This window comes from Chiloscyllium plagiosum, unplaced genomic scaffold (assembly GCF_037043375.1).
Source record: "Chiloscyllium plagiosum isolate Xiang-an unplaced genomic scaffold, Cpla_swu_hap1 HiC_scaffold_47, whole genome shotgun sequence".
NCBI lineage: Eukaryota > Metazoa > Chordata > Chondrichthyes > Orectolobiformes > Hemiscylliidae > Chiloscyllium > Chiloscyllium plagiosum.
In genome coordinates this window covers 9,668,321-9,692,912 of record NW_028270185.1, presented here as the reverse complement: position 1 = coordinate 9,692,912, position 24,592 = coordinate 9,668,321, and the positions used below count along the sequence as shown (strand labels likewise).

The 24,592-nt window shown below is 38.4% G+C and overlaps 1 protein-coding gene across 1 annotated transcript in view; it reads right to left on the bottom strand.

Annotated features, from left to right (window-relative positions):
- The window catches only part of arhgap35a (Rho GTPase activating protein 35a), a 142,149-nt gene that overhangs the window by 91,201 nt on the left and 26,356 nt on the right, over positions 1-24,592 (bottom strand). Inside the window, exons 2-3 of the mRNA XM_043680876.2 lie at positions 6,078-6,153; positions 415-4,307 (exon numbers count right to left, since the gene is read on the bottom strand). Of these exons, the coding sequence (XP_043536811.1) occupies positions 415-4,125 (3,711 nt within the window). The 5' untranslated portion in view covers positions 4,126-4,307; positions 6,078-6,153. The remainder of the gene's footprint in view (positions 1-414; positions 4,308-6,077; positions 6,154-24,592) is intronic.

Here is a 24,592-nt window from a genome sequence, read left to right as displayed (position 1 = left end):
CAACTACATGTCTGGCAGATCTGAAGACAGATACAGAACAGAAAAGGGCAAGAAGCAGGAGTTCCTTTCCTAAAAGAGCACTCGCGAGTAAATGGGATTTTTTGGACAATTTGTTAGTGGATGGTCAAGATTCCTAATCCAGAGCAAATTTTACATTCTAGATTTAATTAAACTAAATTCTCACAGGTAAAAGCAGGGTTGGAACTTGTGCTTCCAAATCATTGATCCAGGCTTCTGAAATACTAGGCCTGTCAGGTGACTACAATAATGCCATGTGTGGCAAATCTTAGAAAATGCAATTTGTTAATTATTATATGTCAAATTTTATTTCTTCTGTATCATTTTCCCATACTTTAAATTATGACTTGAGTACATGCCCTTTAGTTCATAGTCATTTGAAATCAGGACTCTTACCCTTGATGTTGGCCTTCTCAAACTACGAAGCAGCTTCCCTCGCTTTGACTCATCTCCATCCGGTTCAAATGTATTTGTTGCAGTATCTCCCTTAGGAAGTGAAGAATCAGCTTCTGCTTTCTTCTGTGATGACACAGACCCAAGCTCGTCATCACTACCAACACTGAAACTTGTTCGGTAACTTGCAAACCTGCCTAATCTCTTGGACCGGTCTCTGTACAACAATGGTTTGCTCACAGAGGAGAGTTTTCTCTGGCGCTCCAAAGAACTGATGTCCATCTCACTATCTGACCCATTACCACTTCCATTTGATTGTGATTTTGCAGAAATGGAATTCCGAATTGTAATAATTTTGCCTTGGGTGCTGTCATGTGGTACTGAGTAGATATTCTCTTCATCCCCTCTTGGTCTCACCAAAGTGTCTATTGGTTCTGCATAATCAGATGTATATGATCCATCATCAGAAGGTGCCCAACTTACTGTCGAAGGCTTTCTCGGCATTTCTTTGCTGACTAGTTCTTTTCCTTCAGAGGAATCCATTTTCTTCATCAGTTTGTCAAAATGTACCATTGGCTTTGGTTTTACAGGAGGAGGTACTTTGTTATTTAGCCTCTCAAAAGAGCTGGGAGTGCTATATAGTGAATAACTGTCATTCCCTTCAAGGTCCATTAAGAGCTTAGGGTGCTCTTTTGCCAATGGAGGCCCAGAAGTTTCATCTTGAAGTGCAACATAGGGTGGCGGACCTTCAATGTCCTCCTCATAGTCAAAGCAGTTTGAATTATTGAGTGGTGAGCCAGGCCTGGGAGAAAGGTTAAACACATCTTCTGGGTTGCTGCAGGCTTCTGCTGCATTGTCATACATGTGTGAAGCTTCAACGAAGATTTTCTTTTCAGTTGCATCTCTAAAAAATTTAGCAAAAATCTCCGCATTGTGTTGGAATGGCTGTCCACTGGAAATTGCAGTAAACCTTCCACAGATTTCATGAGCAATTTCCTGGCCTTCTTCAAGCTGGTCCCGTGAAACATCGCTCTCTGACACCTCAGTTCCTTCAGTGATTGCTACTAGCTGAATAGGTATGATGTCTTGCACATCTGAGAGAAAGGCACGGAGCATTGCTAAAGAAGCCTTGCGTCTAGCCAAATAAAAAACAATGTACCCATGGACTAACTGGTTTTTCCTTATATTGAAAGAGGAATGATAGGAAAGGATTGATACTTCAACACTTCTACGTACTGCTCCAATTGTTAATTCAAGCATTACTGAATTGCTGTTCCCAGGCTGCAATGAACTACAAAAATGAGGTTGAATGATGGAGAGGAGGACTTCATCCACATTAAATAAGTCACCACACATCAAACACATGACTACCCGAAGATCTGCATCTGTTAAGTCTTTAATGCTGGGGGATGCACTTACTAGATTCAAATTGCGTTTCATGGTATCCAACAAGCCTTTCAAAGCCTGATTGATTTGCAATTCACTGAAGTTTCGCCCAGAACCTACACTGTGTGACGTTACATCAACAAAAAGGCATTGCAATTTGTTGGCAAGTTGTTGACCATGGTTTCTCAAAGTTTGTAGTGTTTCTCCACCACTCTCCCTTTTGTTTGCTAAAACTAGGGTTAGAGGCAGCTGAGCTAAGTGATTGTCCCTTCGGTCTAATGTCGACTCTTTCAGTTTCTCTAAGCTCTCCTTTATGTAATACAGCGATTCTTTGGAGTTGTAGAGGCAAAGGCAACCATGAGGTTGAAAGGTAGATGTCTGAAAAGAATTAACCCGATGTTTCACATTTCCTTCTATTGGTCGTAATGATAATTCATACATTTTGCCCTCAAGCACATACTTATCATCAGTACACAGGACTCTAATCTCATTAGCCAGTTCATGTGCAAGCCCATCCTTGCCAAGAAGTACAAGGTTGAGTTTGTCAGCACTCGAGTGCAAATGAGAGTTCACAAGACTTCGATCAGAAGATCGATAAAATCGAGCAGCCAACAACTGTTCAACTTTACTGTCCATACATTTTTGACTGTTTGGACAAGTTTCTTTTGTCGGATGGTATACAAAGTGAATGTGTTTCAAGACAAGGGCATCCCGTTCAGCTTGCAGCTTTTGAAGTGCCTTAAATCGTTGTTCTTCACCCAAAACATCCTGAATGAGACCCATTTTCTCCTTGCTGGGCTTCGCGTCCAACTCTAATTCATAAAACAACTCAGAATACTCTAAAAGCAATTCCTGAAACTGATCCTTGGCTTTATCAATAATCTCACGTTGATGTCTACTGTAAATATCTTGGTACTCAGACTCTTGGAGCCATTGATAAAATTCCTCATTCATAACAAAACTCCTAGCCTCTTCCCATGGTTTTCCAGGGGTTATGAAAGGAGACGATCCCAGATTTTCTTTGAAAGCTTTCCTCATCTCAGCTCGCTTTCTTTCATTCTTCAGTTTCTCCAAATGTTTTCTGAATTGATCTTCTGCACATTTTCCAGCCAGCAGGTCAAATGGAATTCGGTCGTCATCCACTTTGTCAATATGATCGGTTTTATCCCATGGTGTCTCACTAAGGACAACAAACCAGGTCGAGAAGTCCTGCTTGGTCTTCAATCTCTGCTGTGCCAAGGGCCAGTTCAAGTTTTCAATCTCATTCAGATCTGGAAATAGGGCATCAAGAGCGAGCACAAGTCTATTAAGGTATTTGTTCTTTAAATGTTCAATGTGCTTGTCCTTGAGCATCAGGACATGCTGTGCAAACAGCTTTTTGGCCTTCAGAGTTCCTTCTAGATCCACATACTCCTGGAATTCAGGTTTCATTTGCATTTTTCTAGTCGCATTCATCCAACTTTCATTATGATGGGTGACACAGTGGCTAATGATAAATTCATACTTATCTTTTCCATGAGCTATCAGCTGACTTTGTTGTTTCAATGCTTCATAATATGGAGTTATTTTGGGTCTTGCCCTGCTTTTATCTATTAGCTGTGCTAAAGTACTAAAGGCCAATTCCACATTGACGTTTGATCGAGCTGATGTCTCCACCACTTGGAGGTTCTTTCTTGCCATGGCGAAGGAATGCGCCTCACGTATGTACCTTTCCACACCTTCATCACATTTTGTCAGCACCACCACAATGGGCTTTTTTGTTTTTATTATTTGGTTATACAGGTTTGTGACAAACTTAAGTTGCTCTTCAAAATTCCTGTTCATACCTCGACTGACATCTACACAGAGAAGGAAACCATCAATCAGTAGTTTACCTTCTGGCATCTGCTTCTGTTCAAAGTCTTGTTCCAGACCCAACTGGTCAGTGCAAATATACATCAGCTTTTCAGCAGATGCCAATTTGGTAGCTGCAGCACGTTTAATATAGGGTTGTAGGGCGGTGCTCCTATGCGGTTGAAAAGTCTGATCATCAATGAATTCTGTTTGCTCCACCACATGAATTCGACATTCAACTCCTTCTTCCACCGTCCTACCAACCTCACCCCAATACAAAAAATGGTCATTGTTAACAACACGGCCCCCAAAGTCACTGGTGCTGAGGACAGATGTGTGATCAAGATGAAATTCATCGGCTTTAGGGCGGACAAATCGATTGCAGAAACATGACTTCCCAACACCACACTGGCCCTTCTCTTTCTCTGTTCCAGATAATCCCACGACACTGATGCTGTAGTTTGGGATCCGCACATCCTGTTTTTTTGCCATCATAATTATCCAATCATCCTGAGGGGGTCAACAGCATACCACCATAGAACTCCTAGCAATCTGAAAAGGAGCAGAGTTATAAACTGACACTTTTTGCAAAACAAGCGTCTAATCCCATGGTTTTGTGGTCCTCAGTATTATCCTTCCTGTCCTAGGAAGTTAACAAATTTGGTCCCAGTAAATCCCTGTAAAAGAAAAGGAGAGAAGAAAAAAAATCAATAAGTGCAAAATACTGTCGGTGCTAGAAATCAGAAACCAAAAAAAAACTGGAGAAACTCAAAGTCTAGCAACATCTGCAAAGAGAGACACAAAGTTCACATTTTGAATCAAACGTGACATCTTTAGGACTAAAGAAATTAAGAGTCATTTGAACTTGAAATATTAACTATTTCTCTCTCAAATTCTGCTAGGCCTGCTGATTTTGTCCAGCAGTTTTTGTCGTTGAAGTAGTTATCTAGGGTTGGAAATTAAACTGCATTGGTGACAAGATGCATGCTTATTCACTTGAATGTTTTTTTGAAAATAAAGAGTGAACATTTTGTTTTTACAAACTTGCGTTGCTCTCTAAAAGGTGAAGTACGCATGCCTGTAGGACTATTATGAGTGATGAAAGCAATGCAAGGTTTTGAACTAACACACAAGACTGAAGTATAATTTTTACAATGAGTGTTTGTAAGAAGGTATTTCATCGATTTTTAAACAAGCCAAGACAATAACTACAATCTAATCTCAAAACAACCGTACAGCAACCAAACTCTAAAGTCAAGCAAGATAACTAGTCTTCAGAGATTACAGCAGTGATTTTATCTGTTCAGTAATGTTGCTATGCAATTAGTGGTGACATATGGGCATAGAACCAACTGGAGTGTGCCTCCATTCACTTATCACCAAAAGAATTTCAGTCACATTGCATGGAAACAAACCCTTCAGTTCAACTAGCCCTCGCCGACCACATTCCCAAATTAAAGCAGTCCGGCCTGCCCATGCCTGGCCCATATTCCTATTACTGCACTAATCCAAATGTCTTTTGAACATTGTAATTGTACCCACATCCATTACTTTCTCTGGAAAATCATTCCACACATGAAACAGTGTATAAAAATACTGACCCTCAGGTCCCTTTTAGATCTTTCTCCTCACCATAAAAACATGCCCCCACTAGTCTTGAACTCCCTTAGTTTAGGGAAAAGACACTTGCCATTCATCCTATCCTTGTCCCTCATAATATTATAGACTTGTAAAAGGCCACCCCTCCGATGCTCCAGTGAAAGAAGTCCCAGCCTATCCAGCATCTACTTATAACTCAAACCCTCCAGTCCTGGCAACATCCTGATAAATCTTTTCTGAACCCTCTCCAGTTTAATAATATCTTTCCTCTAATAGGATGACCAGAATTGGACACAATATTCCAGCAGAGGCTGCACCAATGTCCTCTACAACCTCAACATGATGTCTTAACTCCTGTACTCAAAAGGTCTGAGCAATGAAGGAAAGTGCATTAAATGCCTTCTTAACCACCTATCTACTTGCGATGTAACTTTCAAAGAATTATGTACCGAACCCCTAGGTCTCTCGGTTCTTCAACACCACCCAGGGCCCCATCATTAACTGTACAGATCCTGTGCATGGTATTACCGAAACGCAGTGCCTCACATTTCGTCAAATTATATTTTTGTTCAATTTATAGAGACAAAACAGTAAAATCCACAGTGCAGTCACCTTGAAAATCCATAGCAACCTTAAGGCTAAAGGAGTAGAGAAGATTAGATAAGTTAAAATATGTTTAATGATTGCTATCTTTTAGTTAAATTAAATGGCACTTGTGGCAGTATCTATCACCCATGTAATCCTTTTGGGGATTATATCAGAGAACCTCAGCAAAATGTCATGATCAAATCAACACTTGTCCATGAAGTTAGATTATTCCACAGTCAACACATTCTTATGTTACTTACCTCCACTCTGAATATGCAGGTGAGATTTTGTCTCAACACCACCAGTCATCCTCTACTCCTTCCAGTCAATTTTATGCTGGAGAAAAAAAAAAAGAGCATGATTAGAAATAAAATGAGACAAGTCAGCTTGTTGCATCATGGAAAAAGTAATTTTTAATGTAAAGAACCAATACTTTCATAACATGAATTTCATGTAGAAATTCAAAGGATATTAGAAACAGTTTAATAAAGTTCAGATTTCTGGGCATAATCTGAATTCTAGGATTTAAAAATTATATTTTTATTCAATCTCTTCCCAGGATTGTACAAAACTATAGAGAATTGTGAACACAGCCCAGTCCATCACACAATGTAAACATCCTTTCATGGACTCCATCTATATTCCTTGCTGCCTTGGAATGGCAGCCAACATGATCAACGGCCCCACCCATGGTTATAATCTCTTTCAACCTCTTCCATCGGGCAGAAGATATAAAAGCTTAATCACAGGCATCAACAAGTGCAGGAACAGCTTCTTCCCTGCTGTTAAGACTTCTGAATGGACCTCAAATGTTAAATTTAAATGTTGATCTCACTTTGTGCACTTTCTGTGCAGCTACAGCTTTGTATTCCTCACCTTTGTCCTCCTGCCCGTATGTATTTTGAACATTATGATCTGCCCGTACTGCACAAAAACCAAAACTTTTCACTGTATCTAGGATACATTTGACAATAATTAATCAATTTCACCTATATTATTTCAGTTAAAGCATTGTCGAGATTACACTAAAGACCTACAAAAAGCCAAAGGATCACCACTAGTAAACACACTGAGAAATACACATGCAATTCATCTCATTGTTCCATCATTATTCCATCAGTACTTAATCCTGTTGAGATTTCATTCAAAAATACTTCAAACAATTGCACAAGAAATTTTCACACAGTCCATTAAATTACAAGTCATTCTACAATAACACGTTTTGTTAACAAGACTGGGGACGCGGTTTCTAAAGCGTGAACTTTTAAAATGGGTGTTGGCTGTAACGCAATGACATCAATGCTAAGCGTTATAGAAAAAGTGTGCTTTAGAAACAATGTGAGGTTACACAAGAATGCAACCATTGTGTTAAAGAACTACCTGTACTGGAATTTTACAGCACAAAAACACAGGTTTTTTGACCCAACCAGACAAATGCTCCACAGGAATGTTCTCACTCACTATCTCTCTCCCCTCAATCTCTGTCTAACTCCACCAAAACATTTTTTATTCCTTTCTCCCTTATTACTTATCTAATCATTCTTTAAATGCATCTATCCTGCCCATATCAAACACTCCCTGAGGTAGCAAGTTTCACATTCTCACCACTCTGGTGAACGAAGTTTTGCCTGAATTTCACATTTCATTTATTCATTGTTTATCTTTGGTCTTCCCCACAAAATGAAAATATCTTCCAGTTGGAAAAGGTAAGAAGGTAGTTCAAAAGATCTGTGGTGGCCACACCTCTGTCAAATAGATGTTCAGGTTTTAGAACTATAGAGAGGGCTAGTCTCTCCAAGGAAAATGGAAGGGTAGTTGGATATTGGACACTCGGAATGGTTCTTTTGTTAAGCAGTGCTTGACAAAATTTAACAGAATTGTTCGTGGGGACACTCCTGTCAGGAACATTGAGATTCTGCAGCAGTGACCGTAAATTTAGGATGGTTTGTTGCTTTCCTGGTGCTCGGAATATGGACGTCTCTAAACATTTTAAGCATAAAGATGAAATTGAGAAATCAGTACAGTAATTATTGTTCACACCGGTAGCAATGGCATTTTTAGGGAAAGATTAGAGCAGCAGAGTGTGAATTTAAGAGGTTAGGTAGAAGACTACAAAATAGAACGTTAGAAAAAGTATTAAATTTTTGGTTTTCTCCAATACCAAACTCAAAGGAGAGAAGGAACAAAAGGTTAAAGGTGATAAATCAATGGCTGAAGATCTGGTGTACTGTACAGGGATTCAAGGTTTTGGACAATTGGAATGCCTTTTGGGATAGAAAAGACCTGTTCAAAAAGGATGGATCTAACCTAAACTGCAAGAGGGACCAATATCTTAGCAGGGAGATTTGCTCATTACATTAAAGGGAGACTTTATACTGATAGAATTCTTCCGCTACCCCCACTCTAAGTTGCAGTGTAAACAGAAGGATTGATGGGGAAAGGTTCTGAATGTGAGGACAGCTCATCAATTAGAAAAGACGACAAGTGACAGTCAGAGAACGTAGTAACTCTGAAGAGCTAAATTACATTTATTTCAGTGCAAGGGGTCTTATAGCTAAGGTTGATGAACTCAGCATGTTTAAAAATATGGATGGGGACATCATAGCTATTACGGAAACTTGGCTAAGAGATGAACAAGAACTTGGTGCTGGAAAACCACAGCCAGTCAAACTGCAGAGGAGCAGGAGAGTAGATGTTTCGAGCATAAGCTCTTCATCAGGAATCCTTCAGAATGTTGTAGGAATGAGAGAGGTAATTACGAGACCCCTTGCAGAAATATTTGCATCATCTATAACTACTGGCGAGGTGTCTGCTGACTGGAGGATGGCTAATGCTGTATTTTTGTTTAAAGTAGGTTGGAAACATAAACAAGGGAAACTATAGTGAAAAGTTCACCCAGGCAGCCTAATTTTTCTCCTTCGAGTAGGAGCATCCACGTATTGTTAAAGAAAATTTTCTTGAACACACTTAAATTCTTCACTATGGAACACCGCTGGTCACAGGCTGCCCAAATGAAGTGGGAATCATCCGCATTCCTGCATGAAGTGTCGTCCACACCAACTTCCATAATATTCAGCTTCTGGAGGAAGCCAGCACAGTTTAACCCTTTAATATTACATTAAAGTCTAGAGAGATAGTCGAATTTAAATCTTACAACATTACATGAGGACACCCCATCCTCAATGATGGGAATCCAGTACATCAGTACAAAAGACATCAATGAGGGGAATGAAGACATCAAATGGGAGCATCACCACCACCAACATGGTGATGTGCCAAACCACTTAGTTCTCTCGATTGAAACTATATTTTCCTTTCTTCACTGTTACTGAATCAAAATCCTTGAACAAAGACTAACTATACCACATGGATTACAGTGTTTAAGGAGGCAGAACAAAAACACCTTCAGATGGTAATTAGGCATGGGTAACAAATGCTTTGCCTGTGACACTTACATATTGCAAAGAGTCTTTTAAATTCTGAACTTCTCCACTTTAAAGCATCATGATCTTTGTATTCTATCAGCTCAAGATATAGGTTCCTGCGGCTCAGGCAAGCCAAATTGCTGTAATGGAAATTTTACCAAAACAGCCCCAAACATCATAAACAAAGATTAGTGTGAACAGGCATGGCAAAAAAATTAAAATCTCTACATCTGGAGATCACAGCTCTGCTCTGCCATCACAATTGCATGTAGGATGAATATTCTCCTCTATACTTTTGTTTTTTAAAAAAAATATTTTATGTATTATGTTCCCCGTCAATGGTATTACTGGGCAAGTCAGATTTCAAATTGAAATCTGGCTCACTAGACTATAAGCTTTATTTTTATTTTTGTTCATGAGGTCACTAATTGCAAATATTCATAGCAGGCTACCACTGTACTTTTAACAAAAACAATTTCTCCACACCAAAAAAAATTAGACGAGTAAAGAACAATTGGATAATTACATTGCAAAAATCAGGAAGAAAAATTCATCCCTTTGGCCTTAAGGATATTCAAACCTCTGAAGCATCACACCCACCCCATGCTTCTTGTTCAGCTGGCACAGCTAACACTGATTCTCTTTTAGTAAATTTCTGCACTATTTTCTTCAGCTAATGTCACAGAATCCTTTAAAACAAACTTCTCATGCATCACTCCATCTTGGCTCCCTAAACTTATAATATAAATGGGTCCTGTAGGATGTCAAAATGAAAAGTACAGATGGTGTAAAGTTTTGACTCTTAAAAATCAGAAATTGCTGGCGTGGCAGCGTCTGTGAAGAGAATCAGAATTAACTGCAGTTCTGAGGAAGGGTCACCAGACCCAAAATATTAAGTCTGACTTCCCTTGTAGGATGTCCAGTTCTGACAACTCCAGAGACTTGGACTTGTGGAGTTCACGGTTTAGAAATTCAGGACTTCTCCCCTGCCCAGACTATTTGAACACTGCTACTAAGAGCAATTTGGCAGTTCTAAATAAGGTCTCTGAATCGGTTTGTGATCTTCTCTGACTCAGGAGATCAAACTCAAATCAACAAATAGCTTAGCAACTACCTCCCCAGATGGACAGATGATGAGTTAGCTTAGATCACATGATTTCTTGTAAATGTTTGAATTCACTGTTCAAATTTTTGTTTTGAACCTTTTTTAAAAAAAGTCAAAAAACTTTACAAAATCGAAAATTAAAACTCATTTTCATTTCCTGCCCCTAATTGACCTTAATTGCATTGCTGACAACTGAATTTTAAGAATCAACTACAATGCGATGGATCTGGAGTCACACATAGGCTAGACCAGGTAAGGACAACAGATTTCCTTTTGCAAGTGAGTTTTTAATGACATTAGTGAGGCTTGTTTTCAAATCCAGAATTTATTAAATTGGTGAGGTTCACAAGATGCACTGATAGAAGAACTGGCAATTCATATTTAGTTAGAAGTTCTCCCTGTCCTGAATGGGATGCATTCCTTCCTTGTATCAGTGCATTTGTCAAGAGTCAAGCACAGTAGCTCTCATGCTCATTTCCTAAATACACATCTTGTATTTTTTAAAATTTCATATACAAAGCCCAAGTGCATATATCAAGCCTAGAATTTATTACTAGATGCTAACTCTTCTAGAGAGCACTGACAAATCAACTACAGTACTGTGGGTCTGAATTCACATGTAGGCCAGACCAGGCAAGGACATTAATATCCTTAGAAAAGGAAATCTATGAACCAGATGGGTATTTACAGCAGTGACTGACAGTCAGTTTTAGCTTTCAGTTCCAATTTTTTTGTTAAACCAATTGAATTAAAATCTACCATGTGACATGCTTGGATTTGAACCGGTGAACATTAGCCTGGGCAACTGGATTGTTAGTCCAGACATAATGTGTCAGCAACTCCACATACTAATATGGATCTGATGTCAATTGCAGCACCACCACAAATTGCATGGTAGAGGCCAGTTTTCTCAGTACACAATGGAAATTCAGCAAGGATCTCCTTCCATCTATGGTTTATTATACAGGGCACAGACTTTAGTCACTACCCAATTAAAGGACAAGGGAATTAAATTCTGGTATTTTTAGGAAATTCATTCAAGAGACTGGCACTCGAACAGAATCTACAAAGTTCAATTAACATAACCATTAAACATTGCTGTAATACATCAAAGGCCAATTATGGTCAGATTAATCCTGTGGGTCTTATTGTCTTTATAAGACTAAACACCACTGTTAAGAATAGAGGCTATTTACAAGAAACTAATGCACCATCAAGGCCATCACCCAACAATCACAGCAGAAAAATTACATCAGAGTAGCATCAATTCTTTCAGGGATCAATATAAAGACCTCAATTATACTGTACAAGTGTTCAGCAGCCTGCATACTTGATAAATTATTACAGCCTACACTGTATCATAACTGACAGGGGAATTGCACTTGAATTCCAGAAACAAAATAACTGATATTGCAAACAGTAGCTTATCAACAAAAAAATTTGCAGACAATTTTAAAAAGCAAAAGAATAAGAAAGATAACACACTCAATTAGTGAGGATTACCGAGCACTAGCTTAACAAGTACACAATGCTGCTTCCATTTGGATGCTTTTTAAAAAATACATATTGGGATGAAATGGAATAATTTTTTTTCATACAACTCCCAATGACTGCAATTTGGCAGAGAAGGAAAGATCAAACTATATTTAATACACTTAAACTTTTGGATATAAATGGAAGGGTAAGAAAATATGACAATTTGACAGGCTCAGAGCTCTCATTAGTAAGGCACATACACAGAGCAGAGGACCTGCATAACAGCATTCCGCTACTTGAAAGGATGATCATTGCTATACAAAATAGCACATTACCAGTGAGCATGTTCCACAGCAAAGGAAAAAACTATGATGCGATGCAAATTGGTAAACTTTCAGAACCAGGCTACACAGTTAGCTAATCAGTGTTCTCACTGGGTTTATTTTGCCAATGAAAAATTACTTAAAATTAATTTCTTTCTCCTGTCATATTCTTAATTCATCACCCTAAATTGCTGCTGCCACAACCACCAAACAATGACAGCGCTGTAACCACCAGCCCTTCATTATGTAGCATAAACTTATCTTTCTTGCGCAGTATAGCAGGAGAGAAAAGAAAAACACAAAATGCAAACTGTGTCCTATTGGGACTAGAAACTGGCAAACCGTATGGCAGTCTTCACAAAAACGTCAAGCCATCTTTTCAGATACTAATCAATTGATGTACATTTCAATATTTTGTTTTTCTTTCCTAATTGTATTTCTCAATAGGCACAAGTACAAAATATTAATGCATCTGAATATTATACTTCACAGAAATCATGTAATGGAAACATTCCCTGCATTGAAGGGATAATCAAGGCTAGAGTTAACTTATTTCCACAGAATAAGGCAAACTGCAGTTTTAATCTTTAATTTTCATTGCTTAAAATGGAGGAGCTTCAAAACTTCTCCAGCTGGTTAAAGTTTATGACTAAGATACATTAACCAGAAAGTCTCAATTCCATACCCGAATGCTCTGTTTTAACAGAAACAGAATTTTTAAAAGGATTTGATCATGTTCAGTTTAATTAAGTAATGCTTTGTACTTGCTTGATAGATCATCCGACAGTGTACTTAATTCAATTGTAGTTTCTTTTAAATATTTAATAATTATTAAAGTAACTGTAGACATTTAAAACTTATGACAACTACAGGAGTTATACACAATGAATTCTGGTCATTTAGTTTTATTTTGAACATTTTAGGGAGGGAAGCTATGATAAAGTGCTATATTTTTCCAATTTTATGGACACATCCACAAACAAGGAAGCAACACTTCCCTCCAGTCTGAAATCATTGTAGCAATTGACAAGTAAGGTTACACCATACAATGCCTCAGAATTAAAGGTCAGTTACAGAGAGAAAAAGTAACTGGAAAAGATAGGACAAGAAAGAAACATCCTTTTTCAGACAAAGCTCAACACGATAACACTTTCTCCAAGCTAACTTCCAGCTGCATTTTAACCAAACTGACTTGAGACAAGAACAAAAATGCTAGAAGTAGTCAACATGTCGGGCAGCATATGAGTGAACGAAAATAAGGTTAGCGTTTCATTTCCATGACCTCTACCAGAACCAAACAAAATAATTATCAATCAAATAGGAATTTCAGAAGGAAATTCTTTGACCAGCTAATCAGAATATGAAGTTCTCCAACACGGAGTGGCTGAAACAGAAAATTGAAAGGATGCTAAACAAACAAATGCAAGGAGAAAACAGAGTATAACACTGATCAGAATTGAATGAGTGATGAAAAGAGGTTCAAGAGGTGCATAAACATTGCAAAACTGGATGAGCAGAATGGCCTGTTTCCATTGTATATCACTTGTCAATTAACTTTTCATTGATCTGTATTTTTGTTCTGGTCCCATTTCTAGTCACGTGAAGAAATCATTGACGATCAAGAAGCTTCAGTAAACAGTAAATTAAGATTGGGTAGTACTGAGCCAAATGATTAAATATATCCTTACTTTGACCCTAGTCTGTTTCGGATCAGGAAAAACTGAAAATAAAACTGACTTTAGTGTCTCTGGAATAGGTGAAGATGCAATATGTCAGCTGAATCCTATTTTCTGAAATCTATTACACACTTCTGGAAATGCTCTATTATAGGTATTTGACCCACAAGTCAGAGGTTGGATGTTGAAAGGCTACAATAGTAACTTAAGAAACCATGTTCAATAAACCTAATAATCTGCAGGCCTTCACCATAAAAATTACTGAATCATCATTAAAAAACCTACCAATTCTTAGTGCCTGCTGAAGTGGCTTGGCAAGTTACTCAGCTGTAAAACAATTGCTATAGAAGGGTAGCCAAGGACCTGCAGTGAGACCTTACCAGCATTGCCCACATATAGGAACAAACCAGAACAATCCAAACTTATCCAAAAACAGATGACAGCCAAAGAGGCTAGAAATGGGGAATATTTGTATATTTTTCAAAAAATGTTTGTCTCGAACAGATGTCTGAATTTCAGAAGTCAGAAAGACTCTGCACATTGAAATAACCTGAGACTCTGTCAAAATTCACATATGATAAAGTGACCTTCGATAAACTGGGAGCCTTTTTTGTACATTGAGAGGAACACAAATCATATGCACTCTCAAGTCAAGTCCAAAAGTCACATTATTTAAACACAGTAGCATTAACACAAATGTTCATGCCCACAATACCTCACATGACAAGTATCATAGCATAAAAGGATGAAAGATTTAATGAAGTGCCCATATCAATCCCACGAAACAATTCAGTTATAGTAGATAAAAGGTGCTGGAAAGTAGCTGCAATCGTGACTTTCAGTCAAGGACAAAAATGACATGCAAACCTTGAACTCTTTAAAAAAATAATAATTTTCTTGGTAGGTTTTTAAGCAAAAAGAATCAGACAGCTGACTGCACTGCTGATTTGGAGGTCCTTCAGATGATCAATCACCAGGCACTCAGGTGGTAAGACAATCCAGAAAGGCACTATCCATGACATGAAAGTTCTGGCCTGATGGTAGTAATATTCAGTTGAAATCTAACAGCCTTTTTTGCTTGTGCTCCAGATTCTTTTCCTGATATCTTCATCGAGGATGTTAACTATTGCCAGAGGCAATGGAACTGTCCCAGGGCAGAAGCACAAATCAAACGGTCACATTTCAGCTCTGTTCACATTCAAAATAATGTTACAGAAAACAGGTTCTGAAGGTTTTATCAGCAAATTAACAAACAAAAAAAAGCAAGATTTATTTCTTGGAAAGGGGTAGGGGATAACATAATATTATGAATAATACCCCGCACACGCTCCCAGTTGATACTACAATAGTTCAATTCTTCCGAACCCACTAACCTTGAGTAGATTGCATCAGCTTGGCTTTGTTGAAAACACTCTTGTCATGAGAGATTATAGGTTTAAGCCTCATACTGTACAGTCATATGAAATATCAAGACCCTGTCAATTGGTCCCATGATTCAAAGTAATGTTAAGACATGCTGAAACATTTTGTTATAATATATGAATTGAATTGGAGTCAGAGATGTACAGCACGGAAACAGACCCTTTGGTCCAATTCATCCACATCATTCAGATATCCCAACCTAATCTAGTCTCGCCTGCCAGCACCCAGCCCATATCCCTCTAAACCATTTTTATTCATATACCCATCCAGATGCCGTTTAAATGTTGCAATTGTCCCAGCCTCCACCACTTTCTCTGACAGCTCAGTGGATACATATACACCACCCTCTGTGTGAAAAGGTTGCCCCTCAGGTCCCTTTTATATCTTTCCGCTCTCACCCTAAACCTACATCCTCTTGTTCTGGACCTGCCCAACCCTCTCAAATTCAAAATGTAATTAAGGCAATAAACCCAGTCTTGCCAGCAACATGCTCACATCCCATAAATAAATAAATAAAAATAAAACAGTTCCACCTATCCTGTTTTATCTCCAGAGAAGCTATCTGCTCCCGTTTCCTGTTTCTCAATATTTATGAATACTTTTCAACAACCACTGAATTCCCACTAATGAATTAGTTTCTGGTAACTTCCATATTCTAATAACTTAGTATAGAAAAACTTCTACATCTCCAACTAACGTTTTTAATTATTAATCCTTAAGTTATTCTCATTTGACGTACTGAACAATTTAAGTCAAAAACTTCAAACCTTCTCAAACTTAATTGAAGTTTTCTAATATCAGCCCATTTCCTGCTGAATGCTGATTTTGCAATTCAGAGAAGTTCAAATCACAACTGTCCCTTCACCCCAGCTATCATTCCAAGTTCATCTAAATTGCCTATTTTCTACTTTTAAAAATGGCCTCTCAAAACTGCAAATACCATACCCAAGTTGATGCAATTTTATCGATTTAATACTATTCACGCTTTTGTATTTTGATAGACATGTAGATTTACAATTTTATTTCCAAAATTCAACCTAGATTTCTGCTCAAGATCATTATAACCATGCATTCAATAGGCAGCTTTCTAATGTTACCCTTGACTATTATGAGCATTTCAATTTGCTAATTTTAGACTAAGTACAGTAACCTAAATTACCACCTTCCTTTATTAAAAGAAAGGGTGGGGCCCTCTTGTGGTGCAGTGCTAGCATCCCTACCCTGAACCAGGAGCTCAGGGTTCAAGTTCCACCTGATCCAGAGATAGAGTCATAGAGATGTACAGCACAGAAATAGACCCTTCGGAGATGTGTAATAACATCGCTGAACACATTGATTAGAAAGTAGGTTAAAACAAGGGTGCAACTTCACTCACTTCTTTCAAGTGATTAACAAGAATTTGTACAATTATTAATACTTGCATTATTTCCTCAAACATTTCAGCAATCTAGAGTAAATCTGGTAAGGTTAGTAAGGTCAACCACCATTGACGTGGTATCTTAGCTTTAAGCCAAAATTTAAAATTGATTAAGAATATACATGCAAGGATGGTGCCAACTAGTTTTTAAATCAACTGAGATGTTTCTTAGAGATGATTAGTTTGGAACTAGGCTTCCAAACAACCTTCCAAGATGTTATCTTTTCAATAAAGCAGGAGATTGCGTGAATTTAAGCCTAATCCTGTGCTATGATTTTATTACCCACTACATCTTGGTCAATCCTTTAGCTTGCTGTCAAAAGAAAAGTACTCCATACATGGAACAGAAAAAAGGTTGTTAAATAATTTTGCTTGAACAACTTTAACCAGCTTCAAACTGCACAGGTATAGCAGCTAGACTCATTTTGGCTCTAATTAAAAATGCAATTATACCCATAGCTATCAATTAAAAGCAGCATCAGTTGACAGTAGCTCAATATTCAAAGAAATGTATTCTAACCTCTGAGCCAGGAGGCCTGGATTCAAGTCCCACCTGATCCAGAGGTGTGTTATAACTTCTGAGCAGGTTGATTAGAAAATATCTGAATCCATTTAGAGGACAGTTCTTCTGGTGTAGTAGTACTGTCCATACCACTGGATTAGGAGGCCCATTTTTATGCCCCACCTGCTCAAGAGGTGCGTACAGCCCTCCTTGTCAATCTTTTCTGAACCATTTCAAGCTTCACAACATCCATCCTATAGGAGGGAGGCCAAAACAGCACACAATAATCCAAGGTCCTGCACAGCTGCAACATGACCTCCCCACTCCTATACTCAATGCTCTGAACAATGAAGGAAGGCATACCAAATTGTTGGAAAAATAAAGATTAAGCAGATGTTCCCCAAGGTGAAGTTAAAAACAGTCAAAAGGATATTGCAAGGCAGTTCCAGAAAGTATGACTAAGATAACCAAAGTCTGTGCAACCAAAAGAAAACCTCTATTCAGCGACAAAGCTTCTAGACACAATAGACTAGGACCCGAAGGCACAACCATAGAGTAAAGAGAAGACCTTTTACAATGAAGAGGAAGAGAAACTTCTTCAGCCTGACAGTGGTGAATCTGTGGAATTCATTGCCACAGAAGACAGAGGAGGTCAGGTCATTGAGTATAAGACTGAGACTGATAGGTTCTTGAGTATCAAGGTGAACAAGGGTTATGGGGAGAAAGCAGGAGAATGGGTCTGAGAGATTTATCAGCCATGACTGAATGGTGGTGCAGACCCAATGAGGTGAATGGCCTAACTTATGTTCCTATGTCTTGTGGTCTTGTGTTTTTAACCATAAGTCCCAATATTACATAGACCATGATCTAAATCCCCTATACAGTGCACCACCTCTAAACTGGAGCAACTTTCAATAGTTGTTTCTAAAGTCACCTGCTAGTGTTTTGAAAGGTTTAAAATAAACCGGACACTCATTGCAGTCTCAACCTATTGCTCACATGGAGGACAGTGGTGGATCAGAAAATTGGGTAGGTTTGTTTGAACTCTAGGCAATTAGGCAGAAGTGGATACTGCAGATGCTGGAGTTTACAGTCAAGATTAGAGTGGTGCTGGAAAAGCACAGCAGGTCAGGCAGCATCCAAGGAGCAGGAAAATCGATGTTTCGGGCAAAAGACCTCATTCCTGATGAAGGGCTTTTGCCCGAACGTCAATTTTCCTGGTCTTTAGGCAGTTGTCAATCTAGTGGAGTTCAAAAAGCGAGTTCTTCGCTTCAAATTTAGGACCTTCCTGAGCTCAGAAGACAAGTAATTATGTCCGCACCTTGTGCGTCCTCAAGAAAACATACCAAAGATAGAATTACCTCACAAACAACAGCAAGGCTGTGCTCGACCTCATTCAGTTCACCCTTGCCTAAAGCAGTTACTTTAATATAAATTGCCAAGTAACTTTCAAGTCCAAGTAGATGAATTATGCAGTACATAAAAGCAGTTCCAAGCAAAAGCCAAAAACACCAATATGTTTTCTTCAACAGTGTTTTAAATGACACAATTCTTCTAAACAATAAAGAGATTATTTATCAGGGTTATACAATAGTTCCCAGCAAAACACATCGTGCTGCTCAATTTAACTTGCTGTAATCAAGGAAATGAGTCCTTAAGAATATTTATAGCTGTATTTCTAAAACATCAGTTAAAAACAGGGCAGGAAGCAGTGAAATCTGAGTCATACAGCACGGAAACAGACCCTTTGGTCCAACTCATCAGCGCTGACCAAACATCCCAATTTGATCTCGTCCCATTTGCCAGCATTTGGCCCAAATCCCTCTGAACCTTTCGAATTCATGTAACTGTCCAGATACCTTTTAAATGTTGTAATCGTATTAGTCTCCACCACTTCCTCTGCAGCTCATTCTATATATGCACCACCCTCTGCGCAAAAAAGTTGCCTCTCAGGTCCCCTTTCCCTCCCTCATCTTAAACCTATGCCCTCTAGTTTTAGACTCCCCTACCCTGGGGGGAAAAAAAAATCAGACTGACTACTCACCTTATCCATGCCCCTCATGATTTCATAAAACTCTAAAGTCACCCCTCAGCCTTCGACACTGGGGAAAAAATCCCCAACCGATTCAGCCTCTCCATAAAGCTCAAACCCTCCAGCCCTGGCAGCACCCTTTTGAACCCCCTCAGGTTTTAACAACCTTGCTATAGAAGAGCAACAATACACCAAAAGTGGCCTAATCAATGTCCCGTACAGCTGCAACATGACATCCCAACTCCTATACTCAATGCACTGAGTGAAGGTGGCAAGCGTGCCAAACAGCCTTTTCACTACCCTGTCTGTGACTCCACTTTCAAGGAACTGTGCACCTGTTTCATTTGGTCTCTTTGTTCAGCAATGTTCCCCAGGACATTACCATTCATTACACTTATAAGTTCTGCCATGGTTTGCCTTACCAAAATGCAACACACATCATTTATCTAAATTAAACCCAATCTGCTATTTCTTGGCTCATCGGACCATCTGATCAAAGTTCCATTGTACTCTGAGATAATCTTCACTATCCAATACACCACTAATTTTGGTGACACCTGCAAACCTATTAACCATATAACCTATTCACATTCCAATCATTTATATAAATGATGAAAAGCAGTGGAACCAGCACAATTCCTTGTGGTACACCACTAGTTACAGGCCTCCATGTCCAAAAACCACAACTTTCTACCACCACCTGTTTCCTACCTTCAAAGATAATTTTGTATCCAATTGGCTAGCTACCCTGTGTCCCATGTGATCTAACTTTAGTAACCAGTCTACCATGAGAATATCAAATGCTTTGCTGAAAGCCATAATCAATGTCTACCACTCGATCTTCTTTGTCACCTCTTCAAAAAACTCAAATTAGAGAGACATGATTTCCCAGCAAGCCATACTTACTATTCCTAATCAGTCCACGCCTTTCCAAATACAAGCAAATCCTGTCCCCCAGAATTCCCAACACCTTACTCAACACTGAAGCAAAGTTCACCTGGGTATAGTTCCCTGGCTTTTCCTTCCAGCCTCTCAAAATAATTGCACCACATTAGCCAACCTCCAGTCTTCCAGCATCTCACCTGTGCAAGGGGCCCAGCAATCTCTTCCCTCACTTCCCACACTGTTCTGGGAATTACCTGATCAGGTTCCAGAGATTTACCTTCCTCTATGCATGAAGACTTCCAGATCTCCTCTTTGGTAGTATGAATTCTTTGTGACATTACAATTTATTTCCCCAAGTTCCCTAGCTTCCAAGTTCTTCTCCACAATAAATAAATAATAGTTTATCATTTTACCCATCTCCTGTGGCTCCACACAAATGGCCATACCTGATCTGCAAGTAGTCCTATTCTCTAATTAGTTACTCTTTTGCCCTTAATGTATTTATAGAATTTCTTAATTTTGACAAGTAAGGTTAAGGAGAATCCTACCCCATGCCCCCTTTTTGCCCTCCTGATTTCCCTCTAGAGGGAAGTCCTCTTACTGCCCTTATAATCTTCTAGGGATTCATTTGATCTCAGCTGTTATACCTTAAAAATGCCTCTTTTTTTTTTCTTGGCCAGAGCCTCATCCAGCACACATACCAGTCTTGCCCTTCATACTAACAGGAACAAACTATCTCTGAACTCTCCTTATCTCATTTTTAAAGATCTCCCATTTCCCAGATGTCCCTTTACCTGCAAATAGCCTCCCCAAATAACCTTTGTAAGGTCATGTCTAATACCATCAAAATTGGCCTTACTCCAATTTAGAACTTAACTTTTTGATCAATTCTGTCCTTTTCCATCACTATTGCAAAACTAACAATTCTGATCACTTACCCCAAAGTGCTCCCCAACTGACATCTCAATCACTTACTCTGCCTTATTTCCCAATGTAAGGTCAAGTATTGTTCCTTCTGTAGTATGTATGTCTACACATTAATTGTGTACAAGAAAACGCTTATTCAAATTCTTCCACATCTAAACCATACAGGAAAAATTAGAGGCTGTTCTGATGCAGGTCCAAAACAAATGCAAGAAACTAGGATTCCTCATGCTACCAACCCTCCATTAATTCTCAAAGTTGTCAAAGCTAATTATATTCTGCACAGAAAATACAATATTGATCTACTTTGCAAGAACAGTTCATATTTTATGGTTATGGCAAAGACAGATTTATTTTCTCTTTTGCTTTTGATCCCCATTTTGAAAGGCGGACTTTTGCTAAATGCTATGTGGCACAGAATCTCATTCAAAGTAGCACAATTTTGCTTTTAATTCTAGATAACAGCCATAGCTAATTTAGCAGGGGCAATAAAAGTAATTAATATTTTCCACCAATCCCAAAGTTAAAGTTGTCAAAGCTACAAAAGTAGCCCAAGTCAACTACAGTACTCAAAACACTTAGAATTAATTATACATTTATGACTTTATATGCTCAAGCAAATAAATTCTCCATATTAATATGAAACCAGAGTCAAGCTATTTTAATAATTGCACACGCAATGAGCAATTTCCTAAATTAAGTTAACACGGTCCACAATCAACAACAGTATCAACTTACTACTAATGAAAATCAAAAGACACAAGCACCAGAAACTTTGTCGTCATTTTACTAAACTCTAGGGCAAGTCTCAACATTAAGTACACATTTAAAAGTGCATTCTGTGCAAAAATATATTCTTTGCTATTCATTAAGTAGTTGACTGGACAGAAACAGTCACTTCTAATATGTCATGCATCAACATAGCTTTTTGTGCAACTTCCCTTGGTTTATGTTTGGACAATCAAACTCAACTTCCTCAATAACTATCCAATTAGCAACAAGGAATTCAACAGCTCTTTACAGTTGAGCAATTTATTAAAAATACGAAACAGATGGAAGTGAGGGAAGCGTGAGTATACCAATCACATTTCTTTTGACTGTTTTCTCATAAAACATAGTTCGATATTAACTATGTCTCATCACAAACAGAAAATTGCATTCAGACCAGTGTGACACACAAAGAAAAGTTATGATTGAAGTAAGTTGCTATATAATCAATCCTTTGTCTTCATTGCTGCCTGACATTATCCAATCACTCTCGATATTGTCGTCCCATTTCCCTAAGCCTGTATCAGTCAAAGCAACTGCTCAGAGACAGAATAGTTTTACCTTCATCTTTATTCTGGGCCCTGGAGGGAGAGAACACAATCGCCCACATGCACATAGACAGGAGTTCTATCTTCTCTCAAACGGTAGATTCTTAAATGAATTATATAGTCACTTATAGGGAGGAACATCCAGATAAGGCAACATACATATTGATTGGGTAACTGTTTCAATCAGCGAGTGCCAATAATAGAGATTAAGCCATCTGGCATTTTACAGTGAATAACTGGCTTCACATAATGAATGCTTTTCACCTTGTTAACTGACTTTACATATTGAATGCTTCCAATATTATTAAATGGCTCTACATAATGAATTCTTTTTCACCTTGTTAACCCATTACTCTTGCCTCCAGCACCCCATTGTTAAGTCTTAAGTTCTTATCTGATCAGAGTCATGCTCAGCTGAACCTCTTGTTTCACAAAACTCAGAACTTAATTGTTTCCCTGCCTGCTTACCCTATACACATTCTCATTCAAACCTATCATCTGTCCACGCATGTGAAACTTTGGACATCAATTTTTATATCCTTTGGTTAAAAAAAACAACTCAACCTAGGTTATAGTGCAACAGGTTTATTTGGAAGAACAAACTTTCGGAGCAGTGCTCCTTCATCAGGTAGCTAAAGGGACAGGATAATAGGACACAATATAGTAATGAGGAGGAGATCAAGTAGATGACAGTATTGTGGAAGTCAATGAGCGGGACCAAGAATTTTACCTAGTTTTTCATAGTACTTGTAACCCTTCACGCCATCATTTCTGCTCATTAGCTGAAACCAACTGACTAAAAGGATTGCAGTGGCGATGCTGAGCTTATACCAAAAAATAAAAAGACAACAACACATTCATTGCTTAGCAAATAGGGAATTTTTAATTATAGTCTGTTTTTAACATTTAAATACATAAACAGTAAGGTTGCTGTTGAAAGGAAACACCTCATACACTAAACCTAGACAATGGGTTACTCAGTTTAAAAATACAATTAAAACCAAGGGAAAGTACTGGTTCTATAAAGACAGGTATCTTGAGTATAAAAACAAGACATTTATGCTAACCCTTCATAAATCATTAATTAGATCTCAGCTAGAGTACAGTATTGCGCTCAGTTCTGGTTACCACATTTTATAAGTATGTCAAGAGAAGTTTAGAGAAGTTTCAAAGATTTGTGAGAACCATATCAAAAAGAGAGCTAGGTGAAGAGGTAAGAGAAGCAGAGACTGTCCATAGAGCAAAAAGATCAAAGGGAGATTTAATGTAGGTGCCAAAAAAACGAATGGTTTTGATGGAATAAAGAAAACCTGTTACAATCAGCAGGAAGGCTGACAATTGGAGCACAGAAATTTAATGTAATTGGTCATAAAATGAGGGGGAAAATGAGACAAGAACATATCTGTAGAAAACAACACAATATTATTAGTATCCGAGATGCACTCTGTAAAACTGGTAAATGCATATTCAACAGTGATTTTAAGAGGGAATTATAAATATATGGGTTTTGCAGGGTAGTGAGCAGAGCAGGATGATGGAGCCAATTGAATAGCTCTTTTAAAAAGGTGCCTGATGCACTCTTCCTCTGCAATAAGATGCTGCGAAAATGTATAATTCCATAGCATTTGTTGGACGTAAAAAGCTTAGGCTCCAAATCAGCACAGGTAAAAACAAGGACTGCAGATGCTGAAAACCAAATTCTGGATTAGAGTGGTGCTGGAAAAGCACAGCAGTTCAGGCAGCATCCGAGGAGCAGGGAAATTGACGTTTAGGGCAAAAGCCCTTCATCAGGATTACTGTATTCCTGATGAAGGGCTTTTACCCTAAACGTCGATTTCCCTGCTCCTCGGATGCTGCCTGAACTGCTGTGCTTTTCCAGCACCACTCTAATCCAGAATCCAATCAGCGCACCCAGCTACTGACCTCTCCAAGTTCAAAACCTCTAATTTTAATAGTAAGAATTCTTTAAACTTAGTTTGATTACAAACTAGAGAAGACACTTAGAAATACCCATCAAGTCATTTATTTATTGTTCAACTTTAGATGTTACCATGAAACTTTGCTAAACTCTATGTTATATTAAATTTACCAGTCTCAAATTACTGCTCAGCACTGAGTTTGGGACACGAATTCAATCGCGCTGGTTAAATTCAAAATGTAGTACAGTACAAAATTAGTCAAAACGCAGTGCTTCAATGGGTCAGGATAAACTCTGGGTGACTTTGTGAATAAATGCAATGTTGGATATGGTACTGAGTTATGCAGATCACAA